This window comes from Peromyscus leucopus, chromosome 23, assembly GCF_004664715.2.
Source record: "Peromyscus leucopus breed LL Stock chromosome 23, UCI_PerLeu_2.1, whole genome shotgun sequence".
Classification (NCBI taxonomy): Eukaryota; Metazoa; Chordata; class Mammalia; order Rodentia; family Cricetidae; genus Peromyscus; species Peromyscus leucopus.
The window spans coordinates 15,047,551-15,068,298 of record NC_051082.1 but is presented as its reverse complement, the minus strand read 5'-3'; the positions used below and the strand labels follow the sequence as shown (position 1 = coordinate 15,068,298).

General features: G+C 41.6%; 1 protein-coding gene across 1 annotated transcript in view; it reads right to left on the bottom strand.

Annotated features, from left to right (window-relative positions):
- Kntc1 (kinetochore associated 1) overlaps positions 1–20,748 on the bottom strand; it is a 78,290-nt gene that overhangs the window by 45,116 nt on the left and 12,426 nt on the right. Inside the window, 21 exon segments of the mRNA XM_037198728.1 lie at positions 98–197; positions 328–431; positions 1,628–1,726; positions 2,321–2,464; positions 2,560–2,679; positions 4,132–4,233; positions 4,325–4,381; positions 5,177–5,320; positions 6,797–6,908; positions 9,123–9,184; positions 10,147–10,200; positions 11,363–11,452; positions 11,541–11,666; positions 14,923–14,998; positions 15,096–15,161; positions 15,268–15,311; positions 17,477–17,575; positions 18,457–18,511; positions 18,818–18,933; positions 19,226–19,278; positions 20,622–20,715. Of these exon segments, the coding sequence (XP_037054623.1) occupies positions 98–197; positions 328–431; positions 1,628–1,726; positions 2,321–2,464; positions 2,560–2,679; positions 4,132–4,233; positions 4,325–4,381; positions 5,177–5,320; positions 6,797–6,908; positions 9,123–9,184; positions 10,147–10,200; positions 11,363–11,452; positions 11,541–11,666; positions 14,923–14,998; positions 15,096–15,161; positions 15,268–15,311; positions 17,477–17,575; positions 18,457–18,511; positions 18,818–18,933; positions 19,226–19,278; positions 20,622–20,715 (1,917 nt within the window).

Sequence of the window (20,748 nt, the reverse complement as noted above, 5' to 3'; positions counted from 1 at the left end):
AGCTCGGTGAACTTTCGGATATGAAGAGCTTCAGTCCATTTCCCACGCTGCTCTAGAATTACAAGAACCTACAGGAACCAATCCAACTAGCACTTACCATTATTTCCTTGTTCAAGAGATTCACCTCTCTTATTCCATAGCCTCGCAAAAGTTTCTTCATCTCCATCAGTTTGTAACTTTCCTGCAATAACTTGACCCTAAACAAAATGTGCTGGTATTAACTTGACTATGTAAAACGGTCGATGGAAAACCTGACTGCTGTCAACTCAAAGCAGGAAGCTGGCACAGGGCACAGACACATCACTGAGTATCTATATGCAAACTTACTTGGGGTGGTCCATTTCCAGATGCTGTTTCACCAGCTGCTCCACAGCTGTACTCCAGGGAACCACCGCCTTGTACATTATCTTCAGCACAGCATCAAAGATGAGCTACAAAGAGATCACACAGGGACAATGACCAGCCCTCCGCAGCACCTCTCATGGGAGTGAGTGGCACTGCGAACATCAGGTGCAGGGAGAGTGAGAGCCTCTCCGGCCTGCAAAAGTATATATTTCCTCCAACTGCTACACACAAAGAACAATTTCAGGGGCTGGAGAGATGGCTTGGTGGTTAAGAGCACTTGCTGCCCTGCAGAGGACCTGAGTTCAGTTCCCAGAACCCAAATCAGGTGGCTCACAACACCTGTTAACTCCAGTTCCCGGAGATCGACACCCTCTTCTGACTTCATTGGATACCAGGCACACATATAGTGCACAAACACATATGAAAGCAAAACATTAATACACAAAACATAAAATAAAAAAAGGTCAAGAGTACCCTCTGCTACTGAGTGAATTTGAGGTCAGCCTGGGATAATTGATAACCTATCTCCAACAAAACAAACCTGAGCAGTTCTGTTATTCAGAAAAGAACCTAGGATATTGTCAGTCAGCGGCTGCGGAACTCTTCCTAGATGCTCAGCTGTCTCCATACTTAAAAGTAGTTTCCATAATTTAAATATAATCTTTCAATTCATCTTCTGAGAATTTCATACATGTATACAATGTATTTTGGTCAGGTCCATCCCTATTTACCTCCTCCAACCTCCCCCCACCCAGACTCAACCAGCTCCTCCTAACTCATGCCCTCTTTGTCTCTCTCTTTCTAACCCATAGTCAATCGGGGCTGCCCTTATATTTTAAATATTGAATTATTCACCTAACCTTTCTTGTTTTCCCTAGACAAGGCTTTGTATATGACTCACCATCCTACATGCAGTGACCGTGAGCACCTGTGCTCCTGCCTTGATGAGAACTAATTAATAGTGGAAATCACTGGAAAGCCCAGCACCAACCAGTTAAGAGTTTCATTTCTGAGTAATTCCAGCTCTGGAACAGAGAGGCATTCAACAGAGAGGCATCCAACTGACCATGGAAAATCTTTTGGTAGTAGGAATGGGTGCATTTTTATCTTATTTTCCATAATCAAAGGAAATAAAATTATGTATGGTTTTATCTTTTTTTTTTTTTTTTTACATTCTACAAATACATGTCATTTTTATGACCAGAAACTAGCTGTGAGAGCCAGTGTCCAAAAGGAACTCGTTACTGCAAACAGGAAGCCCCACCAGTCAGGGTTTGCTCACATCTGTGTCAGACAAGCATCCTATCACCGCCATGGCCTTCGCCTCCCAGGCTGTGTCAAAGAGTGTCGCTGACTTTGAGCTGCACCTCTTCAGTAAATCCTAGAAAGAGAAAACATACATCAGAAACTCTCAGGCTGGATGTGGTGGTGCACCTTTAATGAAGCGGATCAAACCTGGACTCCCGAGGCCTGAGGCCTGATCCTTAGCACCGTCTCCTGTCCAAAACCCCTAATATCTCACAGGAGTCCCTCGGGGAAAGTCCTGTTGTTCTCTTTTTCTTCTTGAGGTGGGATCTCATGTTGCCTAGCTGGTTTTGAACTTGTGGCCTTCAGTGATCCTCCCATTTCAACCTCTCTAATAGCCAGGAGGTTCTCCGACAGTTAACAGCACGATTAATTTACATTCTTGACCATTCAAATGCCTCACAGGTACTAGTTAGTGGTAAAGCCCGGCATTCCTTACAGAGTCAAGCGTTTAACACGATGACGCACTGCACAGATCTCAGTTGGGACTGAAGGCTCAGCGGGTAGAGGTATTTGTGACCTGAGTCAGATGCCCAGGACCCATGCGGAGGAAGGAGAAAACTGAGACTCCTAAGCTGTTCTTGACCTTCACACATGCACCATGTCTGTGAGCACACACACACAGTCACACAATAGAAATGAAAACTCAAAAAGTGGAAGAAAATATTACCTCTATATAGAGCAAAAGAAGGTCCTCCTCTTGCAAATTCTGCTCCCGCATGTAAACTCTCACGGACTTCTCTAAGACAGAGGGGATCAGCTCTGGTGCAGAGACCCTGTCAAACATCCGGAACACTATGGTGGTACTATTTTCCTGGAGATGAGACGGGAAGACGGGGTAAATGAGGCAGAGTTTGGCCACAGCTGGATACAAAACACAAACCAGTGCTCCTGGGGCTGGAACTTTACCTTCTCAAACTCAGAGAGGGCCAGTTTACAGTTGTATTTCTTATGCAGGGTGATCAGCTCCTGCAACTTGTTCACCAGTGTCTGTAACTGTTGGACTTCCTCTGTGTTTTGATAATCCTTCTAAACCAAAGCATTAACATCATTAAGGACACAAAAGAAAAGTGTGTTAGGGAAACAGTCAAGCTTATCTTAAAGAAATAAGTACAGGCCAAAATTACACAGAGGAGAAAACCAGAATCTAAAACCCAAATATAAACTTTCTCTCTGTCTCTGAGAGAAAGGCTCTCATGTAGCCCAGGCTGGCCATGAACATGATACATAGCCAAGGATATCCTTGAATTTCTGATCCTTCTGCTGTTACCTCCCACAGCCTGAGATTACAGGCATTCACCAACATACTCAGTTTATGGGGTGCTGGGGACCCACCCAGGGCTTCATGCATATTCAACAAGCACTGTGCCAATCAAGCTACATGACAGCCATCACAATACACATTTTTAAAGGTCACATTTGTCTGGGGCTAAAGTACTGAGTACTTCACAAGAGAGATTTTTATTATACCGTGTAATTTATCAACTTAATTCTAGCACTCCCAACATAATTTTTAAGAATATAAAATTGCACACTTTTCCTAGTATAATTCATGCTTTATTTTTTGAGAAACCTCAAAAGAAAGAGATTAACTTGAAGAAATTTAGAAGAAAGCAGCCAAATGATAACTGGCTCCCTCCAAACTATTTTTCTGACTGTGACTCCCCTACTAACAGTGTTTTTTCTGTTTCTTGATGCTAGGATGAAACCGAGGGGCTCACAGGAGAAACAAATGCTCTGTATTGAGTCATATCTACAACCCACTGCTACTCCTTCAGCTTGACAGAAGGTCTCTGGTTTAAGTAAAATGTTGTTCAAATCTTAGATGGTCTTTTAATAAAAAATCCAGAGCCAGATATTGGGATAAATGCTAAAAGACCAGAGAAGCAGAGCAGCTGGCCACTAGTTCTGACCTCTATGAAATCCTCAGCCTAAAGAGAGTGAGTTCCTGTTTCCTCACGCCTTATCTACCTTTCTCTGCCCAGGCCATATTACTTCCTGGGATTAAAGACGTGTGTGCATCCCAAGCAAAGGCATAAGATCTCATGTGTTGGGATTAAAGGAGTGTGCCACCACTGCCTGACCTCTATGTCTAATCTGGTGGGTGGCTCTGTCCTCTGATCCTCAGGCATGTTTAAGGGTACACAATACATCACCACTGTAAAAGAAGCAGACGACTGCTGCAGACTGACTCTTATACATCATTTTTAGTTGTTTAATGGATTCTGAAATGCTGTTGTTGCAAAAAACAAAAAACAAAAAACAAAACTGTTATCACTTAGAATGTCTTTCTATATCTTCATTTTGGCTGGTTCATATCGACAGACTGCATGGAAACAGGTCGAGGTTGTAATAGATACAACAGGAAGAAAGGACTTTTCCTTTCTGGGTCCTGAGACAATGGCATGCCGTCTCTACACACAGGCCAAGTCTGTGCCGTGATGTGATGAGTTCATCATAAAATTTGTCTAGACATCATACCAAGGCAATCCAGTGCCAAGAGGATGCAAATCCAAACTTCTCTGTTTTTTCTGCTGTGAAGAACACCTCTGCTAGCTGAAGTCCATTTTCTGGCCAGTTTGCCTTTTAAAAATATGAAAGACCATTAAAAATCAAGTTTGAAGCTGCTGTGAGGGAGCAAATGCCATTTTTGTATTTAATACACAGATCTTACCTTATCAGTTAACTCTAGGTTCCTGGATGCTTGTTCCAGCCACTTTGCAAGAATGTTCTGAAATAGATACACCATTTAAAAATGAAATTCTCAATAATCCCCCACAAAAAATTTCTACAATCAGTTTTTTTTTTTTTTTTTTTTTTTTTTTTTTTTTTTTTTTGAGACAGGGTTTCTCTGTGTAGCTTTGTGCCTTTCCTGGAGCTCACTTGGTAGCCAGCTGCCTCGAACTCACAGAGATCCGCCTGCCTCTGCCTTCCGAGTGCTGGGACTAAAGGCGTGCGCCACCAACGCCCGGCCTACAATCAGTTTTTAAGAATTTTTAAAAATTGTATGTGAGTGCACGTGGCCAGGATGGGAGGCATCAGATCTCCTGGAGCTGGACCTGCAGATAGGTTGTGAGGCACATACTGTGTGTGCTGGGAACTAAACCCAGATCTTCTGAGAGAGGAGAATGTGTTCGTAATCACTGAGCCATCTCTCCAGCCCTATAGCCACCTTAGAAGTTATTTATCTATCAGTTACACTGCTGGACACTGAACCCAACATGCTAGCATGCTAGTCAGTACTCTACCACCACCACCACCTTTGGGTTTTTTTGATGTTTTTTGTTTTCTTTTGAGACAGGGCCACACTCTGTAGCCCACGCTGGCCTGGAACTCGCTATGCAGCTGCTATGTAGACTGGACTGATTCCTAGCCGCCTTCCACCGTAGCCTCTTGAGTGCTGAGATTAGACGGTGCACCACTGCATCCAGCTCTGTCACCTTTTGAAAGGGCTTCCTCACTAATTGAATCTGAAGCATTAAATGAAGTTAAACCTGTAGGAGTGGAAATACTAGAAGAAACTCACTTGTCCTTCAGGCACAACCCTCCTCACGAACGGGATGACATCATTTTTAAGCCATGAACAAAGTCTTTCCAAGGAGACTTGTGTAGAAATTGAGTTCAGCAGGTTCTCCAGCATTTTCACATCAAACTTGCTTTCAAAGTCAGCCTGAATTACAGAACCAGAAATTAAAACCTGCCTGACAAAATGAAACTAACAATCCCTCAAAGGGCAAAGACCTGCTGGATCCTTGGGAAGAGGATAAATACAAACCAAGTACAATGACTGGGATGCAAGAAAATGCTTTGATCAAACCCAGGCTAACTGAAGCAAACGACCTTCTTAAACAAAAATTTAAAGCCATTTCAAAGAATATGTTACTAAATTTTGTTGTTTGTTTTTTTGAGACAGGGTTTCTCTGCGTAGGCCTGGCTGTCCTGGAACTTAGAGATCCACCTGCCTCTGCCTCTTGAGTGCTGAGATAAAGGCGTGAGTGCCCTACCACTGCTCATCGAGGTTACTGATTTAATAATGAATGAGAAAGGTATTTTATACAAAGAATTCAAATGGGGGGGGTCACAACTCTTTAAATATCATATTATTGAGTAGTAGATAATAAACACACACACACAGGAACCAGAAGAGATTGTATCCTAAGGAAAATACAACTGGAGATGATAGTACAAATACTAATAAGTGCGGTGGGATGGTCTTTCTTTATGTTGTGAATGTATGTTGCTACCTTTGGTTAGTAAAGAAGCTGTTTTGGTCTATGTTAATACAGTATAAGAGCCAGGTGGCAAAGCCAAGAGAGATACAGGGATAAGAGGGCGTGGTCAGACAGACATGACCCACCTGCCCAAGGAGGAACAAGATGTCAACAGACTGGTAACACCACCGCCACGTGGCAAGATATAGATTAATAGAAATAGGTTAATTTAAGATGAAAGAGCTAGCAAGAAGCCTGAGCCATAGACCAAACAGTCTGTAATTAATATTAAGCTTCTGTGTGTTTATTTGGGACTGAGCAGCTGCAGGACACAGAAAAACTTCCGGCTACAAATAAGAATGTCCATTAGTGGAATAACACAACACTTCTTAAATCTAAATGTTATATGTCAATATCAGCCTAAAGAAGGAGATTTGGATAAACAGTCTATTTATCTGTGTATGAGATGAGGTCTATATTGCTGAGTCTAGCCTGAACTCCTAGACTAACCAATCCTCCTGCCTCAGATTCCAGAAGATCTGTGACTACAGGAATGTGCCACTGAACACGGTCTTCAGATAAATACCTTTAATAAGTATTCTTTTACCACAATCCAAATTGTAGGAACATTCTCTCCACCATCGGCAGAAGCATTGATATTAATAAATCACTTAATAAAATTATTGCCTACTGAGAAACAATTCAGAGCTAATTGATCTCTGAAGATAGATAAAATAAGGCACTATCTGCAAACCATAGTACTTCCTCTGATCTACTATTATCTGAGGATAACATCCCCTGGGACAGGCACAGCCTATCAATGTAGAAACACTCTACCACCCAGTCACACTTGACAGCCTGTTAGTTTCCAGTACTCAACCACTCATTCCAGAAGCTAGAAAGCAATCAAGAAATTAAAATGCAGAATATATTACCCGATGTCTAAGCCAAAGATACTGAGCACAAACAAGGTTTCCTTCTCTTAGCTGCATAAAAATATCTCTGAGATCATCTTCATTATTCAGGAATTCAATCCAAGAGCTACCACTGAGAAATCAGAGGGAAGACACAAGTTAGGCATGGAAAAAAATACTTTCCAAATAGGTATCATTATACATCTTAACCACTTTTTTTGAACATTCATTTATTTAGTGGAGGCATGCATATAGAGGTCAGAGGACAACTTGCAGGAACTGATTCTCTCCCCATCAAGTGGGCCTCAGGGATTGAACTCAGGCAGTCACACTTGATGGCAAGCACCTTGAACATCTTGCTGGCTCCAACTACTTCCCTTTTATAATTTTAATTTTATTTCATGTATTATGAATGTTTTGCCTACATATATGTATTCATACCACTAACATGTGTAGTGCTCTCAGAGGACAGAGAAAGGAGTCTGATTTCCTGGAACTGGAGTTATGAATTATTGTAAGACATTATGTGGGTGTTAGGAACCAAACACGGGTTCTCTACAAGAACAAGTGTACTTTATTGATGAGTCATCTCTCCACCTGTTTTTTTTTTTTTTTTTAAATGAAGTAAAAAATAAAACAGATCTAAAAATTCCACAGTGCAAAGCAAGTCTGCTTTCCCAAATGTAGAGAACTGTCATCTTCACTAATGGCAGTGACTCTCCATGTAGGAATCCAGATCAGATAATCACAACATAAACAACCTGGAGAGATGGCTCAGTGGTTAAGAGCACTGGCTGCTCTTCCAGAGGACCCAGGTTCAATTCCAAGCACCCACATGGCAGCTCACAACTGGCTTTAACTCCAGTTCCAGGGGATCTAATGCCCTCACACAGACATACATGCAGGGAAAAAAAATCAGTGCACATAAATTTTTTTTTAAAGTGGGGGAGTTAAGGAGAATTCAGCCAGCCTTAGCTACAGAGCAAGTTTTAGGCCAGCCTAGGTTATAGGAGATCCTGTCTTAAAAAAAAAAAAATAAAATTTAAAATATGACTTAACAATTCAGGATTTACCTGTGTTCTGTTTTCTAATAAGTCTTTGAAAGCAGATAAAGGTTATGATAACCATAAAACTGCTGTCTTAAAAATGTTTTTTCAATATCTATAGTATAAGGAAAATTTGATATATATATCAAAATATATATATCAAAAAAGTCCAAGCAATTTGAGTGTCTTGTTGTTTCCTTTTGTTACATTATAATACTTTCAAAATTAAATATATATATATATTTTTGGTTTTCCAAGACAGGTTTTCTCTGTGTAGTTTTGGTGCCTGTCCTGGAACTCACTCTGTAGCCCAGGCTGGCCTCGAACTCACAGAGATCCACCTGCCTCTGCCTCCCGAGTGCTGGGATTAAAGGTGTGTGCCACCACCACCTGGTGATATTCTTAATATATATATATAATATATATATACATAATTTGATGAGTATACTCTGATATAATAGATAATGATGTGCAAGTTTGCTATAACACAATCAACAAGCTAGATTTTTGTTCTTTTAATATGCTTTATTTTGTTTTTATTCCTTCTATTTTTGTTTCATGAAGTAGAAACAGTTTTATATAAGATCCAAGACAAAAATTTCAGGCTTTTTCCATGATTTGAAAAGGCCAAGCAATTTGAGTGTCTTGCTGTTTTCTTTTGTTACATTATAATACTTTCAAAATTAAATAACTCTCACCAAAAAAAAAAAAAGTTAAAAAAAAAAAAAAGGATTTCTTATGTAAAGCAAACAAAAAAAAATCCCAGTAAGACAAATAACCCTAAATAACAAAAGTCATTAAAAAAATGAAGAGTCAAAGCAAATCAAGCCAGTTATGGTTTTGTAATCCGTTTTACAAACGAGATGAGCAAAACACGAGAGTTTTCTGGTGAGGTGAGGGAATGGAAAACGGGCACTCTCCAGGCCATCATCTACCAGAACAAATGTATCTGGAGGACATGTGTACAAATTTTGCCTTGGCAACTGTGGCACCAGAAACTCAATTCAAACAGACACACTCACATATACACAGCAAGAACATAATTACTGACAAACACAAGACACAGTCAACAGCAATGGGAAGCCGAGCCATTAAAAACACAGGCAAGGACCAAGAGCAAGACAGAAATGATGACAGAGTTCTTAAGCCAATCTTGCTGGAAAGATAGCATTTCCTATCATTTGAACACACAGGCTCCTCCTTCCCTTGGATACAATTCACTCAAAGGAATACTATCTTTTTCATGATATCCCAAACATATTTAATTCATAACCTAAAAATTAAAAATAGAATGCACACACCTGAATTTCTCTGGTCCAAATGCTCCATAAAATGTAGTTAACTTTGCATTAGCCTTTAGCACCTAAAGAAAAAAATAATTTGTTAACTTTAATAATGTATGTGGGCTGGTAAGATGGCTCACCAAAAGGCACTTTGCTATGGAAGCCTGGTGACCTGAGGTCAATCCCTGGAACCCCCTTAATGTAGCAGATAACTGATTCCACAACGTTGGCCTCTGACCTCCATATACATGTTATGGCATTTGCATCCACGCAAAACAAAAACAACACCAGTCTCTGACTCGCTTTAACAGCACTCACAAGAATCAGTCTGATTAAACTCCACAGGCTGAAATTAAAAGTTTTAAATGCTAAAATTAAGGGTCATTCTACTACAGAAGCCTTGTGTACATTCTCATTTTAACTCAAGTGTTATGGCTCAATTCTCATCCACACAACTTTCATTATTTAACATATCACAAACAAAATAATAAAAACATTTCTAGTCACATTTTATTATAGAGGCAAATGCAAACGAAGTATGGGGTTTCACAATCATTTACATTTAAGGCCTAACTTAGCTGGATTATATCAAGTATTTATTTTGAGAATTGAATAGTTTTTAACATTTATTATGCTGTCTACGTGTGTGGAGGGGGAGGTGGGTAAATGTACCATGGCAAGCGGGAGACAGAGGACAATCTGCAGGAGTTGGTTCTGTCCTTCTAGCATGTGGGTCTCAAGGAATGAACATGGGTCTTCAAGCTTGTCACAACACTTGGACCCACTGAGCCATCGTGGGGATTTAAATACACACATGCTCGGATGCATGCCCATACTGACACACTGCAGTCCGTTTACTGAGCCTTTAGCAGCTACCAGGGACTAGACAGAAATGCTTTGACTCCAAAACCACCACAAGACCAACACTACCTGGAGTCCCATTTTGTTGCTAAGGAAGCTGAGGTACTAAACACTCAATATCAATCTGCCTTGAAAAACAACACCTTCACCCACAAATTAAATACCGATGCAATGCCATTACCTCCATGTAGCTATCAGAATAGGCCAGCAGAGTTTTGTCTTCTTTCTTGAGGAGCTAAGCATGGATGGTGAGACAGAGAGGACATGTTAGGACAGAAATGCGCTGGAGATGGGCCTATTCAAAACACACTGTATATATGTGCAAAAAAAGAAAGGGAAAGAACACAGAGAGACAGGTTGCTCTTTATAAGAGGGTGAACTTTCTGGGACTTGACAGAAAACATTATCTTTGGAAGCAAATTGTATTTAAGCCCAAAATAAGAGGAATCTGTTATATGCAATGGTATTAAACAGTAAAGAGGGGTTGGGGATTTAGCTCAGTGGTAGAGTGCTTGCCTAGCAAGCACAAGGCCCTGGGTTCGGTCCTCAGCTCTGAAAAAAAAAAAAAGAGTAAAGAAATGATTTGTGGGGGCTCAGCACAGGGGGATCAGATGCCCTTTTCGTGCCTCAGAAGGAACCTGCATTCACATGCACAGATACACACATAATGAAAAATAATAAAAGTAGCTGGGTGTGCTGACTCACACCTTTAATCCTCATACTGGGATGTAGAGGCAGGCAGGCCTCCATGAGTTCAAGGTCAGCCTGGTCTACAGAGCAAATCCCAGGCTAGCCAGGGATCGAAAGTGAGATCCTGTCTCAAAATAAAATAAAAATAAATCTTAAATAGATTTTGCTAAAAATAATGCATATGAAAACTGTCCAAGCTGGGGAGTGGTGGCACACTCGCACCTTTAATCCCTGCACTTGGGAGGAAGAGGTAGGCAGATATTTGAGTTCAAGGGCAGCCTGGTCTACATAGTAAGTTCTAGGACAGCCAGGGCTACATTGAAAAAAACCAACATGAAAAACCTAAATCAGTAGATAAATAAAAAAGAAATGTCCAGAATTTACACACCAAGAAGAAAAAGGAAGTAAATGAGTAGTTATCAGCGGGAAGGGCCAGAAAGAACCACACAGGTCTCATTCTAGAATGTCGGTGTTGATGGATGCACACAGCTGGGGGGGGGGTGTACACTAGGAACCCTGAACTTGAGATAGGTAAACTGTGCCTTATGTAAACTGTCTCAAAGCTGGACGGGGAAAAAAAAGAAAAAAGGGAAAAAAAAGACATTTAAAGAAAAAAAAACAAAAACTGAAGGACAAGAAAATATATCTGAGCTGATAGAATTATATCACAAGTGATTAAAGCAAACTTCTAAAAGAAACCAACTTACCCTGGCTTTGGCATAAGTGAGCATTTCCTGGGTGGTCTCATAGGTCATCCACTGGGCCTTGAGGCAGAAATTGACCACGAAGTCATCATCCTGTTCAAACACGCCAGAGGAAGGCACCTTAATAACGCCGACCAGCACAACAGCCCGAAATCCCCAGCTGGTGACTGCGAAGACGCACCTGGATTTTGCAGAGATTTTCTTTAGCCTCTTCAACAAGTTGCTGCCATTCGGTCTGCTCACTGGTGTCCGGGGAAATCAAAGCCAGTTTCTCCAATATATCATTTGACTTGACCTTGTAGACAAGCTGTAACGCAAACATGCCACATCTATTGACGTGAAGCACAGAATGTGAACATGACTTTGTCTCGGGAAGGTGAGGAAAACCAACTACCGAGAGGAGGACTCCTCCCTCGGCTCAGGCACAGGCTTAAACAAGGACCTTTAGTGGTCACAGTGGCACATGCCTTAGTCCCAGTACTTAGGAGGCAGAGCAGGGAGATCTCAGGAAATACACTGCCAGTTGAGCACCATGCTAGCCAGGGCTGGACAGCAAGACCTTGTCTCAAAAAAATAGGAAGGAAAGAAGGAAGGAAGGAAAGAGAAGAGAAAAAGTTAACTTTTACCTATCTGGAAGGTAGTAAACCAGATTATTAGGAATTATGGAAACTATTTTTTATGGTGCCTGTGGCCATGTCCTCAGAGGAGCAGCAGGTAGCACCTGGACTTTGAAGAGTCTGGCCCAGCCGAATGCAAGGCAGTGATGGGTGAATCTCGGCTAGGCAAGGCCCAGAGGGCTTCTGCTCAAGAATGTCTCTTGCTACTGCTGTGTCTTTACACGTTTGCAGCTGTTCTTTTTCTGACATGGTGTGAATGGGTGTGAGGGGATCCCTGCTGCCTTCTATGTTGTGTGATTATCTCATGGAAATAAAAATCACATTTTTACCTGAGGATTATTAAGATGATTTCCTCTTAAGCTGTACTATTTAACTGAAGTAATGATTTTATACAATAATAGTGTTGGTTTAAATAGAATTTTGATGACTAAGGCTTGTTAACAAATGTAGTAAAGGATTGTAAAAGAGGTTAGTTTGGTGGGAAAACTAATATAGGTAAAGGTAGGATATAGTATTGCTCCCTGATAGAGTAAGGGCTGCAGAGAGTAGAAAACAGGACCAAAGGAGGGTCATGCGTAAGGAAAAACTTGACCCAGAAGTTAGCTCGAGTTCTTTTTGATATTGGGAAATGTGTTCACGGGCTTTGGTGTTCATCACAGCTAAAACAAAGCTTTAGACAATCGACTTAATGTAACTAGGAAACAAAGAACTGGATGGTTAGTGAAAATAAGTGGACAGAACTCTAAAACATGGAAAGGGAAACTAGTAACCTATATAAACGGTTATGGCTGAAAGGTTCCTGATCTATGAGAAGTCTAAAAGATAAATGTTTGACTGTATGTGGGTTCTTGAGGATAATTTGTTTTTCACCTGTAATGCATAAAATGGTTCATCATGTTAGGGAAATCAGAAACACGATTTTACTTGTATTCATTGTAGTCATTCACTTAAAAACTAGAAGGTAAGCACACTGTAATTTTTCTATTGCTTGAAAATATTGCTGGAGTATATAAGCTTTAAGGGAACAAAATCAAGAAATGAAAAAACATCAGAAATGAGAAGGTAAGGAACATCAGGAAGTAGTGAGAAGGAAGACATCAGAAGTAGTGAAGAAACACAGAAGTATGAAGAAATCATCAGGAAGTAGTGAGAAGGAAGTCATCAGGAAGTAGTGAGAAGGAAGACATCAGGAAGTAGTGAGAAGGAAGTCATCAGGAAGTATGAAAAAAAAAAAAAAAAAAAAAAAAAAAAAAAAAAAAAAAAAAAAAAAAAAAAAAAAAAAAAAAAAAAAAAAAAAAAAAAAAAAAAAAAAAAAAAAAAAAAAAATCAAAAGTAGTGAGAAGGAAGACATCAGGAAGTAGTGAGAAGGAAGTCATCAGGAAGTAGTGAGAAGGAAGACATCAGGAAGTAGTGAGAAGGAAGTCATCAGGAAGTAGTGAGAAGGAAGTCATCAGGAAGTAGTGAGAAAAACAGGAAGTAGTGAGAAGGAAGTCATCAGGAAGTAGTGAGAAGGAAGTCATCAGGAAGTAGTGAGAAGGAAGTCATCAAGAAAGAAGGGAATCATTGGCGTAGAAGAAAATAATTAGAGTAGAAGAAGCAACAGAAAGAATAAAATGAAGAACTAAGCTTTGGCCATCAGAGGAAGTCCTCACATGTCCTCACATGTAGTTTGCCTACTTTACATCTCTTCAGTTCCTCTGACCTGCTGAAGGCCTGCCCTTCATCAGCACCCGAGGTAAGATCCTGACATGTTGGAGGTGTGTGTGTGTGTGGAGAGAGAGAGAGAGAGAGAGAGAGAGAGAGAGAGAGAGAGAGAGAGAGAGTGAGTTAAGTGGCTCCCGTCAATTTCTGAGTTGCTGAAGGCTGGTCCTTCCAGAAGCATTATTGAATCCTTAAACATGTCAAGAAGTGTTCAAAGAGTTTTATTCAAGCTGAGACATGAATCCAATCTAAGTGTCCATTGGTGGATAAGCAAATCAGCAAAACATGGTCTATACACCATTGAGGACTACTGAGCCTTAAAAAAGAAGCCAATCTTGTCACTGACAACATAGACCAAACTGGAGGACATCATGCTGAGTGACACAAGCCAGGCACAGAAGGATGATGCACGATCTCACAGATGCACAGCCCAAAGCAATAGAACTCACAGGAGCAAAGCTAAGATGCTGCTTACGAGTAGAAAGGTTAGAAGGGAGGGGGGCATACCAAAGGGGGTCTTCCAGTAAACACGGAAGGAGTAAGTTTTAGAGATCTACTGAGCCATGTGATGATTGGCATTAAAAATGTGTATTTCAAATTGCTACAAGAATAGCTGTATTTTATCACTATTTTTTGTTTTGATATAGTCTCTCTTCAGTGATATCTTTGTCTCACTATGTAGACCAGGCTGGCCTGAAACTCAGAGACCTGCCTGACTCTGCCTCTCCAAGTGCTGACATTAAAGCCTTGTGCTATGGCACCCACCAACCCAGCCTACACAGATCCCCTATGACTGGAGTTACAGATGGTTGTTAGCTACTGTATGGGTACTGGGAATTGAATCCTGGACCTCTGCAAGAACGAGTTCTTTTAACCACTGAGCCATCTCTCCAGCCCCTAGAGCTCTTATTTTAATTAATTAAAATAAGAGTATGTTGGTCAGCCGGGCGGTGGTGGCGCACGCCTTTAATCCCAGCACTCGGGAGGCAGAGGCAGGCGGATCTCTGTGAGTTCGAGGCCAGCCTGGACTACCAAGTGAGTTCCAGGAAAAGGCGCAAAGCTACACAGAGAAACCCTGTCTCGAAAAAAAAAAAAAAAAAAAAAAAAAAAAAAAAGAGTATGTTGGTCATGTCTCAGCTGCACACCTGATACTATTAAGTGCCCACGTTTCACCCTTCTGCATCTCCTGAGCCTCTAGCAAACCAAGACGTCTGCCCAAGAACAACTCAACAAATGAATGCTTACCTCAACATCCAGTCCAAACTGAATGGCAAAGGTCTCAGCTTCAGCAAATCTGTGCTTGTGAAGTAGCCGGCTCAGTCTGAAGAGTTGGAAGAAATTTCACCAGACGCCCATTCATCAGCGAGTTTAAGTTTCTCATTAAAAAGCAAATAAGGCTTTAAAAAATGAGAAGTTACCTGTTTTCTGGTAACACCTCTGTGAGGTACCTAAGCACTAAATCAGAGACGGAGTCTTCAGATAGGCTGAAAAATACGTTACAGTGTGAGTGCCCCTGCCATGCAGGATTCATGAGTAAATTCTAATTTAACCGCTATGTAATGATTATCTGATAAACAAAGCATGACCTACTTAGGATCATTTTTGTGGATTCCTTCCAGAAGATATATAGTATCCTACAATAAAAAAAAAAAGACATGATTAAAACCCCAATGTAAAGCACACCAGACACTTCATTAGAATAAACAAATAGTTCAGGCAAGAATTATACATCGGCGGACTCTTAATCACTGGGAAAAAAACTGAGGAAAAAGATTTTCTCCTGGTCTGGAACTCATGCCATACATAAGAACTTGCTAATGGTAACAGAAAAGGCTGCTCACAGGAAGAGACCTGGAGGGGCTGCCTTAAGCAAGTGGCAGTACTAATGTCACCATCACAGGACAAACAGGTAGGATGAGGACCTCAACTGTTGCATTGAGACACGTGATCTGTGCGGCATTTTGTCAAAAGACCTCACAAGAGTTGAATCAAAATGAGGCAAGCAGGCAAATCCAGAAGCAAATGCTGCTGGGACTCCAAACCTGCCGGTGTCTCCAAAGACCAAAGGACATGATAACCCAATTCAGTAAGTGAGCCTGGATTGGATCCTGGATAAGGAAAAAAGGAGTTCTAAAAAACCTCCTGGGGCTGGCAAAATGGCTCAGTGGATAAAGGCACTGGCTGACTAGACCGAGGACCTGTTAGATCCCCAGAATCCACGCTGTAGGAGAGAATAACGTCCACAGGTTGTCCTCTAGCCTCTAAAGGTGCGCTTCCCCACACAAAATAAATAAATGGGAAAAGCTCTAGAGCAATTGGCATAATTGGTAAAATATGAGTTTCCAAGGCTTATTTCCTAATACTTTTGTGTTAATGTTAAATTTCTTAGCTCAACTTTACTGTACTAGAATGATCCTTTGCCTCTTTCTTTGAGTCAGGGTCACATGTAGCCCACAATGGTTTGGAATTCACTGTGTAACTGAGAATGACCTTGAGTGCCTGAATTTCCTCTGCCTCCTGGAGGCTGGCCTCAAACTCACAGAGATCACCCTGGCTCTGCCTCTAGAGTGCTGGGATTAAAAGGCATACACCACCACTGCCCAGCTCTCTCTCACGATCTCTCTCTATGTATGTATGTATGTGTATATACACACACACACACACACACACACACATTCTTTTTAAATTATTATTTTATGTATATGGGTGTTTTGCATGCATGTATGTCTGTGCAAGATGTGTGTACCTGGTACACACAAAAGCCATAAAAAGATATTGGGTGAACATGAAATGGAGTTACAGGTGGCTGTGAGTCACCATGTGGGTGCTGGGACTCAAACATGAATCCTCTGGAAGAGAATCTACTGCTATTAATCTCTGAGCCACTTCTCCAACCCTATAACTTAGTCTTAAAAGATAATAAAGAATTTAGGGGAGAAAAGTCAAGAAGTATACAAGTTCCAAAATGTATAGAAAAATATAGCATATTTGTATATGTGTGTAAAAGAGATGGAGTAAATATACTAAAATGTTTTTTGAAAAGGATCACAATCACTGGGTATGACTGCACACACCTTTAATCCCAGCATCCAGCATCCAGGAGGCAGAGGTAGGTCAATCTATGCAACTTCCAGGCTAGTCTGGTCTACATATCAAATTCCAGGACAGCTAGGGCTACACAGAAAGACCTTGCCTCAAAAAATAAAAATAAAACAAAAATCACAACTTAAAAATATAAATATTAGCCGGGCGGTGGTGGCATACGCCTTTAATCCCAGCACTTGGGAGGCAGAGGCAGGCGGATCTCTGTGAGTTCGAGGCCAGTCTGGTCTACAGAGCGAGATCCAGGAAAGGCGCAAAGCTACACAGAGAAACCCTGTCTCGAAAAACCAAAAAAAAAAAAAAGAGACAGCTGAAAAGTTGAAGAAAGGCTAGAGACAGCTCAGAGATGGACAGTGTACCGCTCTTGCAGAAGACCCACACCTGGCGGCTCATAACTGCCTGTCACTCCAGCACCAGGGGATCTGATACTGCTAATACACATACTCACCCACAGACACACACATAATTAAAAATAGTACAAATGTATTTTTTAAATAAGAAAATGAAACAGCAGATGAAGTTTTATCGTAATTCTTGTGAAGACTAGGTTGGGTCTCCAAGTATCTGTTATTACGAATGTAGGTGTAAAGCAGAGATCAAGCCAGATATCGAACTAAGTTCCACTCATACTTTTCTTACTCATAAAAATTAAGAAAGAAAATTACAGCAAAGTAGTTAAACACACGCATAGACATACCGTGCTAATTCCTGTTTGAACTAAAGAAGAAACGCTAGAAACTTCCAAAGTATACAGTACTTCCATCGTAGGTAAGGAATAAATGATGAGGTTTCTCGTCTAGGAGAAATGAAAACAGTTTAGTGAGCTAATACAAAGCTATCGGCACAAGTCAGCACTTCCTGTCAGGACATCTACTAGAACATCCTGTACAAAGCTACATAAAACCACAACCCTCTCTTACTACTGACGTCGGCCTGCCACTGTTATTCTTTAAATGCTACACACAAAAGGTGATCTTTAAAAAAAGAAAAAAAAAAAAAAAGACAGAGACCACCACTCTGGTCCATCTCCCCATCACCCAAATAAAAACAGGCACATAAATCCCCTCACAGTTAGTCCTCATTGCTACACGTCCACAACAGTAACCCTAGGAAATGCTTCCTCCTCTGTCCTTCCCTCTCTATTCCCTTTTCTCTTCCCCCTCCTCTGCCATCCCATTTCAGCACTGGAAACTAAACTCAGGGCCCTGCATACACTAGGCAGCTACTCTTTCCTCAATAGCTCTTGGCTTTTGACCTAAGCACTTGCTTGGGTTATCCCAGACTGGCCTTGAACCCATGACCTTACTTTCTCAGCCTCCTGCAGCCTACAACTCCAGGTGTGAGATAACATACCTGGCTCAAATAAGTTTGTATAAATATTTTGGATTCCTAAAGTGTTGTTTGAAATGAAGAGCCAAGATTTCATCTATTCTTTGAAAACTGGAATCCGGTTTTGCAGGATTATTTCTGGTTTGTCAGTCTGTGTGCATGTCAACTTAGCATGCTGTGAGCATTAGTTGGCATCATTTCTCTGTGACCCAGGCAGACCTTCAGTTATGATCATGCTGCCTCAGCCTGCAGGGCAGCTGGGAATCCAAGCCTGAGCCACCAGAACTGGCCAGTGACTGTGATTTCCCACTCATCAAATGGACAGGTCTGAAGTAAAGTCTCCAGTACCTTCTCCGTAGTTGTGGCTGTCAGAGTGACTAATTTGAGGTTTGCAATTCCTTGCCTGAAAGAGAACAGAAGCCAAGGTTAAACAAGCTTTGCAGGCTGCTAAGACAAGTTAAGGCAAAGCGATCTTCTCACAGAAATGTTAAAATGCACTCAGAAGACCATGGATTCTCTTTCTACCATAATTATGCAGAAGTCCCTATTACATTACCTATTTGGGCCAAGTAGAAAGTGGCAGATAATGAATCGGCCCTTCCTCAGCCAGACTGTTGCAGATGTGATTCCGAACACAAGATCTAAGTGATCTGAATAAATCCGGACAGGAAACCTGGTGCTACGAAAATCACTATAGACTCCAACATACCAGGTAAGTGACGAGGGAGAATCGGCTTCTGTTGTGAGGAGAAACTGCTCCACGGGAAGGGAAGGCCAATTCCACACAGGAGTGAGGGTGTGAGCGTCCCACAAGCTCAGCACATTCTGTGGGGGTAGCACTTAGTTAGCCATCTTGATGACCACAGAGCTAACCTTTCGGCTCCGTTTCTGACGCACACACTGAAGCGAAGCACTGCACACACACTAATCCCCCCCCCCACGTCCTTGTCTAACATCCTTCAAACAGACATATGATGGGGGAGGATGGAGCTCGCTGGAGGAACACTTGCGTGGCATTAATGAGGCAGGCTGTGAGCTGACTCCCTAGCGCAAAGGCCCAAGTAACAAAAGAGTGGGCACAGTAAATGGAAACACTGAAGAAGTACCAGAAACATACATCAGTATCGAGCACAAACAGCAGGTTGTCGATCAGCTGAAATGACTTTGCACCTGAAAGAGAAAGGGAGATGTCTAAGGATTTCATTTCACTACCACACAGGACCCTGTTTCGGCTGTGAACTACCGTCTTCATGAAAAGGCAGAACCACTTTAAATGAAGTTCCCATTTCCATCTACTGCTGCCTCAGTTTTGGCTTTTGTTATCGTTCCTTTTGTCTCAAGGTGACCAACCAATAAAACACAAAGCCTGGAGCTGGGCATGATGGCACACGCCTTTAAACCCAGCACTCAGGAGGCAGAGGCAGGTGGATCTCTGGGAATTTGAGGCCAGCCTAGGCTACAGAGCGAGTTCCAGGACAGCCAGGGCTGTTACACAGCGAACTCCTGTCTCACAAAAAAAAAGGAAAAACAAAAACCAACAACACAAAGTCTCTCCAAAAGTAACAACTGGAATATAACATGATCATGTGTGGAGTCTCCAAATGAATCTGGCTGGTTCACTGTAGCATAACAACATGGCCCATGCTTGGAAAAGTGGCTAATATCTATACTCCCAGCATCATGGAAACTCACACAGGAGAACTGACTCAAATCTGAGTCAAATCTGGGCTACATGGTGAGTTTCTGTTGTTGAATCTTAAATCGTCTTATAATGAAAAACCCAGAGGCAGGTATCAGGATGAAAGCTGAAAGATCAGAGCAGCAGAACAGCCAGCCACTAGTTCTGACTTCTATGAAATCCTCAGCACTGGGATTAAGAGTGTGTGCCACAACTGTCTGGCTTCTACGTCTAATCTAGTGGCTGGCTCTGTCCTCTGATCCTCAAACAAGCTTTATTCGGGTATACAATATATCACCACAAGTTTCAGTTCAGCACAGACTACATTAAGAGTCCACCTCAAAAACAAAGACAAAAACCAGGTGGGCAAGATGGCTCCGTGCATAAAAGCACTTGCCAAGCCAGAAAACCTGAGATCAATCCCAAGGACATAAGGTAATCAAATTTGTACATGTAATGTACAAACTAAACAAATGAAATGAAGAAAAACAAGTAAACATGGGCCAGAGGACCTGGAAGGTGGTCAGCAGGAAGGGCTATTGGAACCAAGTTGGACAGCCTAGGATCAAGCCCTAGAACCCACAGAGGAAAGAAAACAGGGCCTGAGTCATCCTCTGACCACACACACACACACACACACACACACACACAATTCAATCTCCAGTAGCACATACATTATGTATGGCAGGGCAAGCAGGCACTCGTAGTACTCTTAGGGAGAGAAGGCTGGAGGATCAGAAGTTCAAGCTCAGCCTCAGCTACCCAGCTAATATGAGTCCAGCCTGAGCACATCCAAGGGTGGCAACAGAAAGTAGTGTTAGTGGCTTATCTCTACCTTTGATAATCTCTGTATCCACAAAGTTCTTAAGGGACATTTCTTTCTTGGTAGAATCTGGTTCCCATTTTGAGAATGCACAACTACCAGTTCCCTGGGAAAGAGAAAACAGGACATCAGCTAGAAA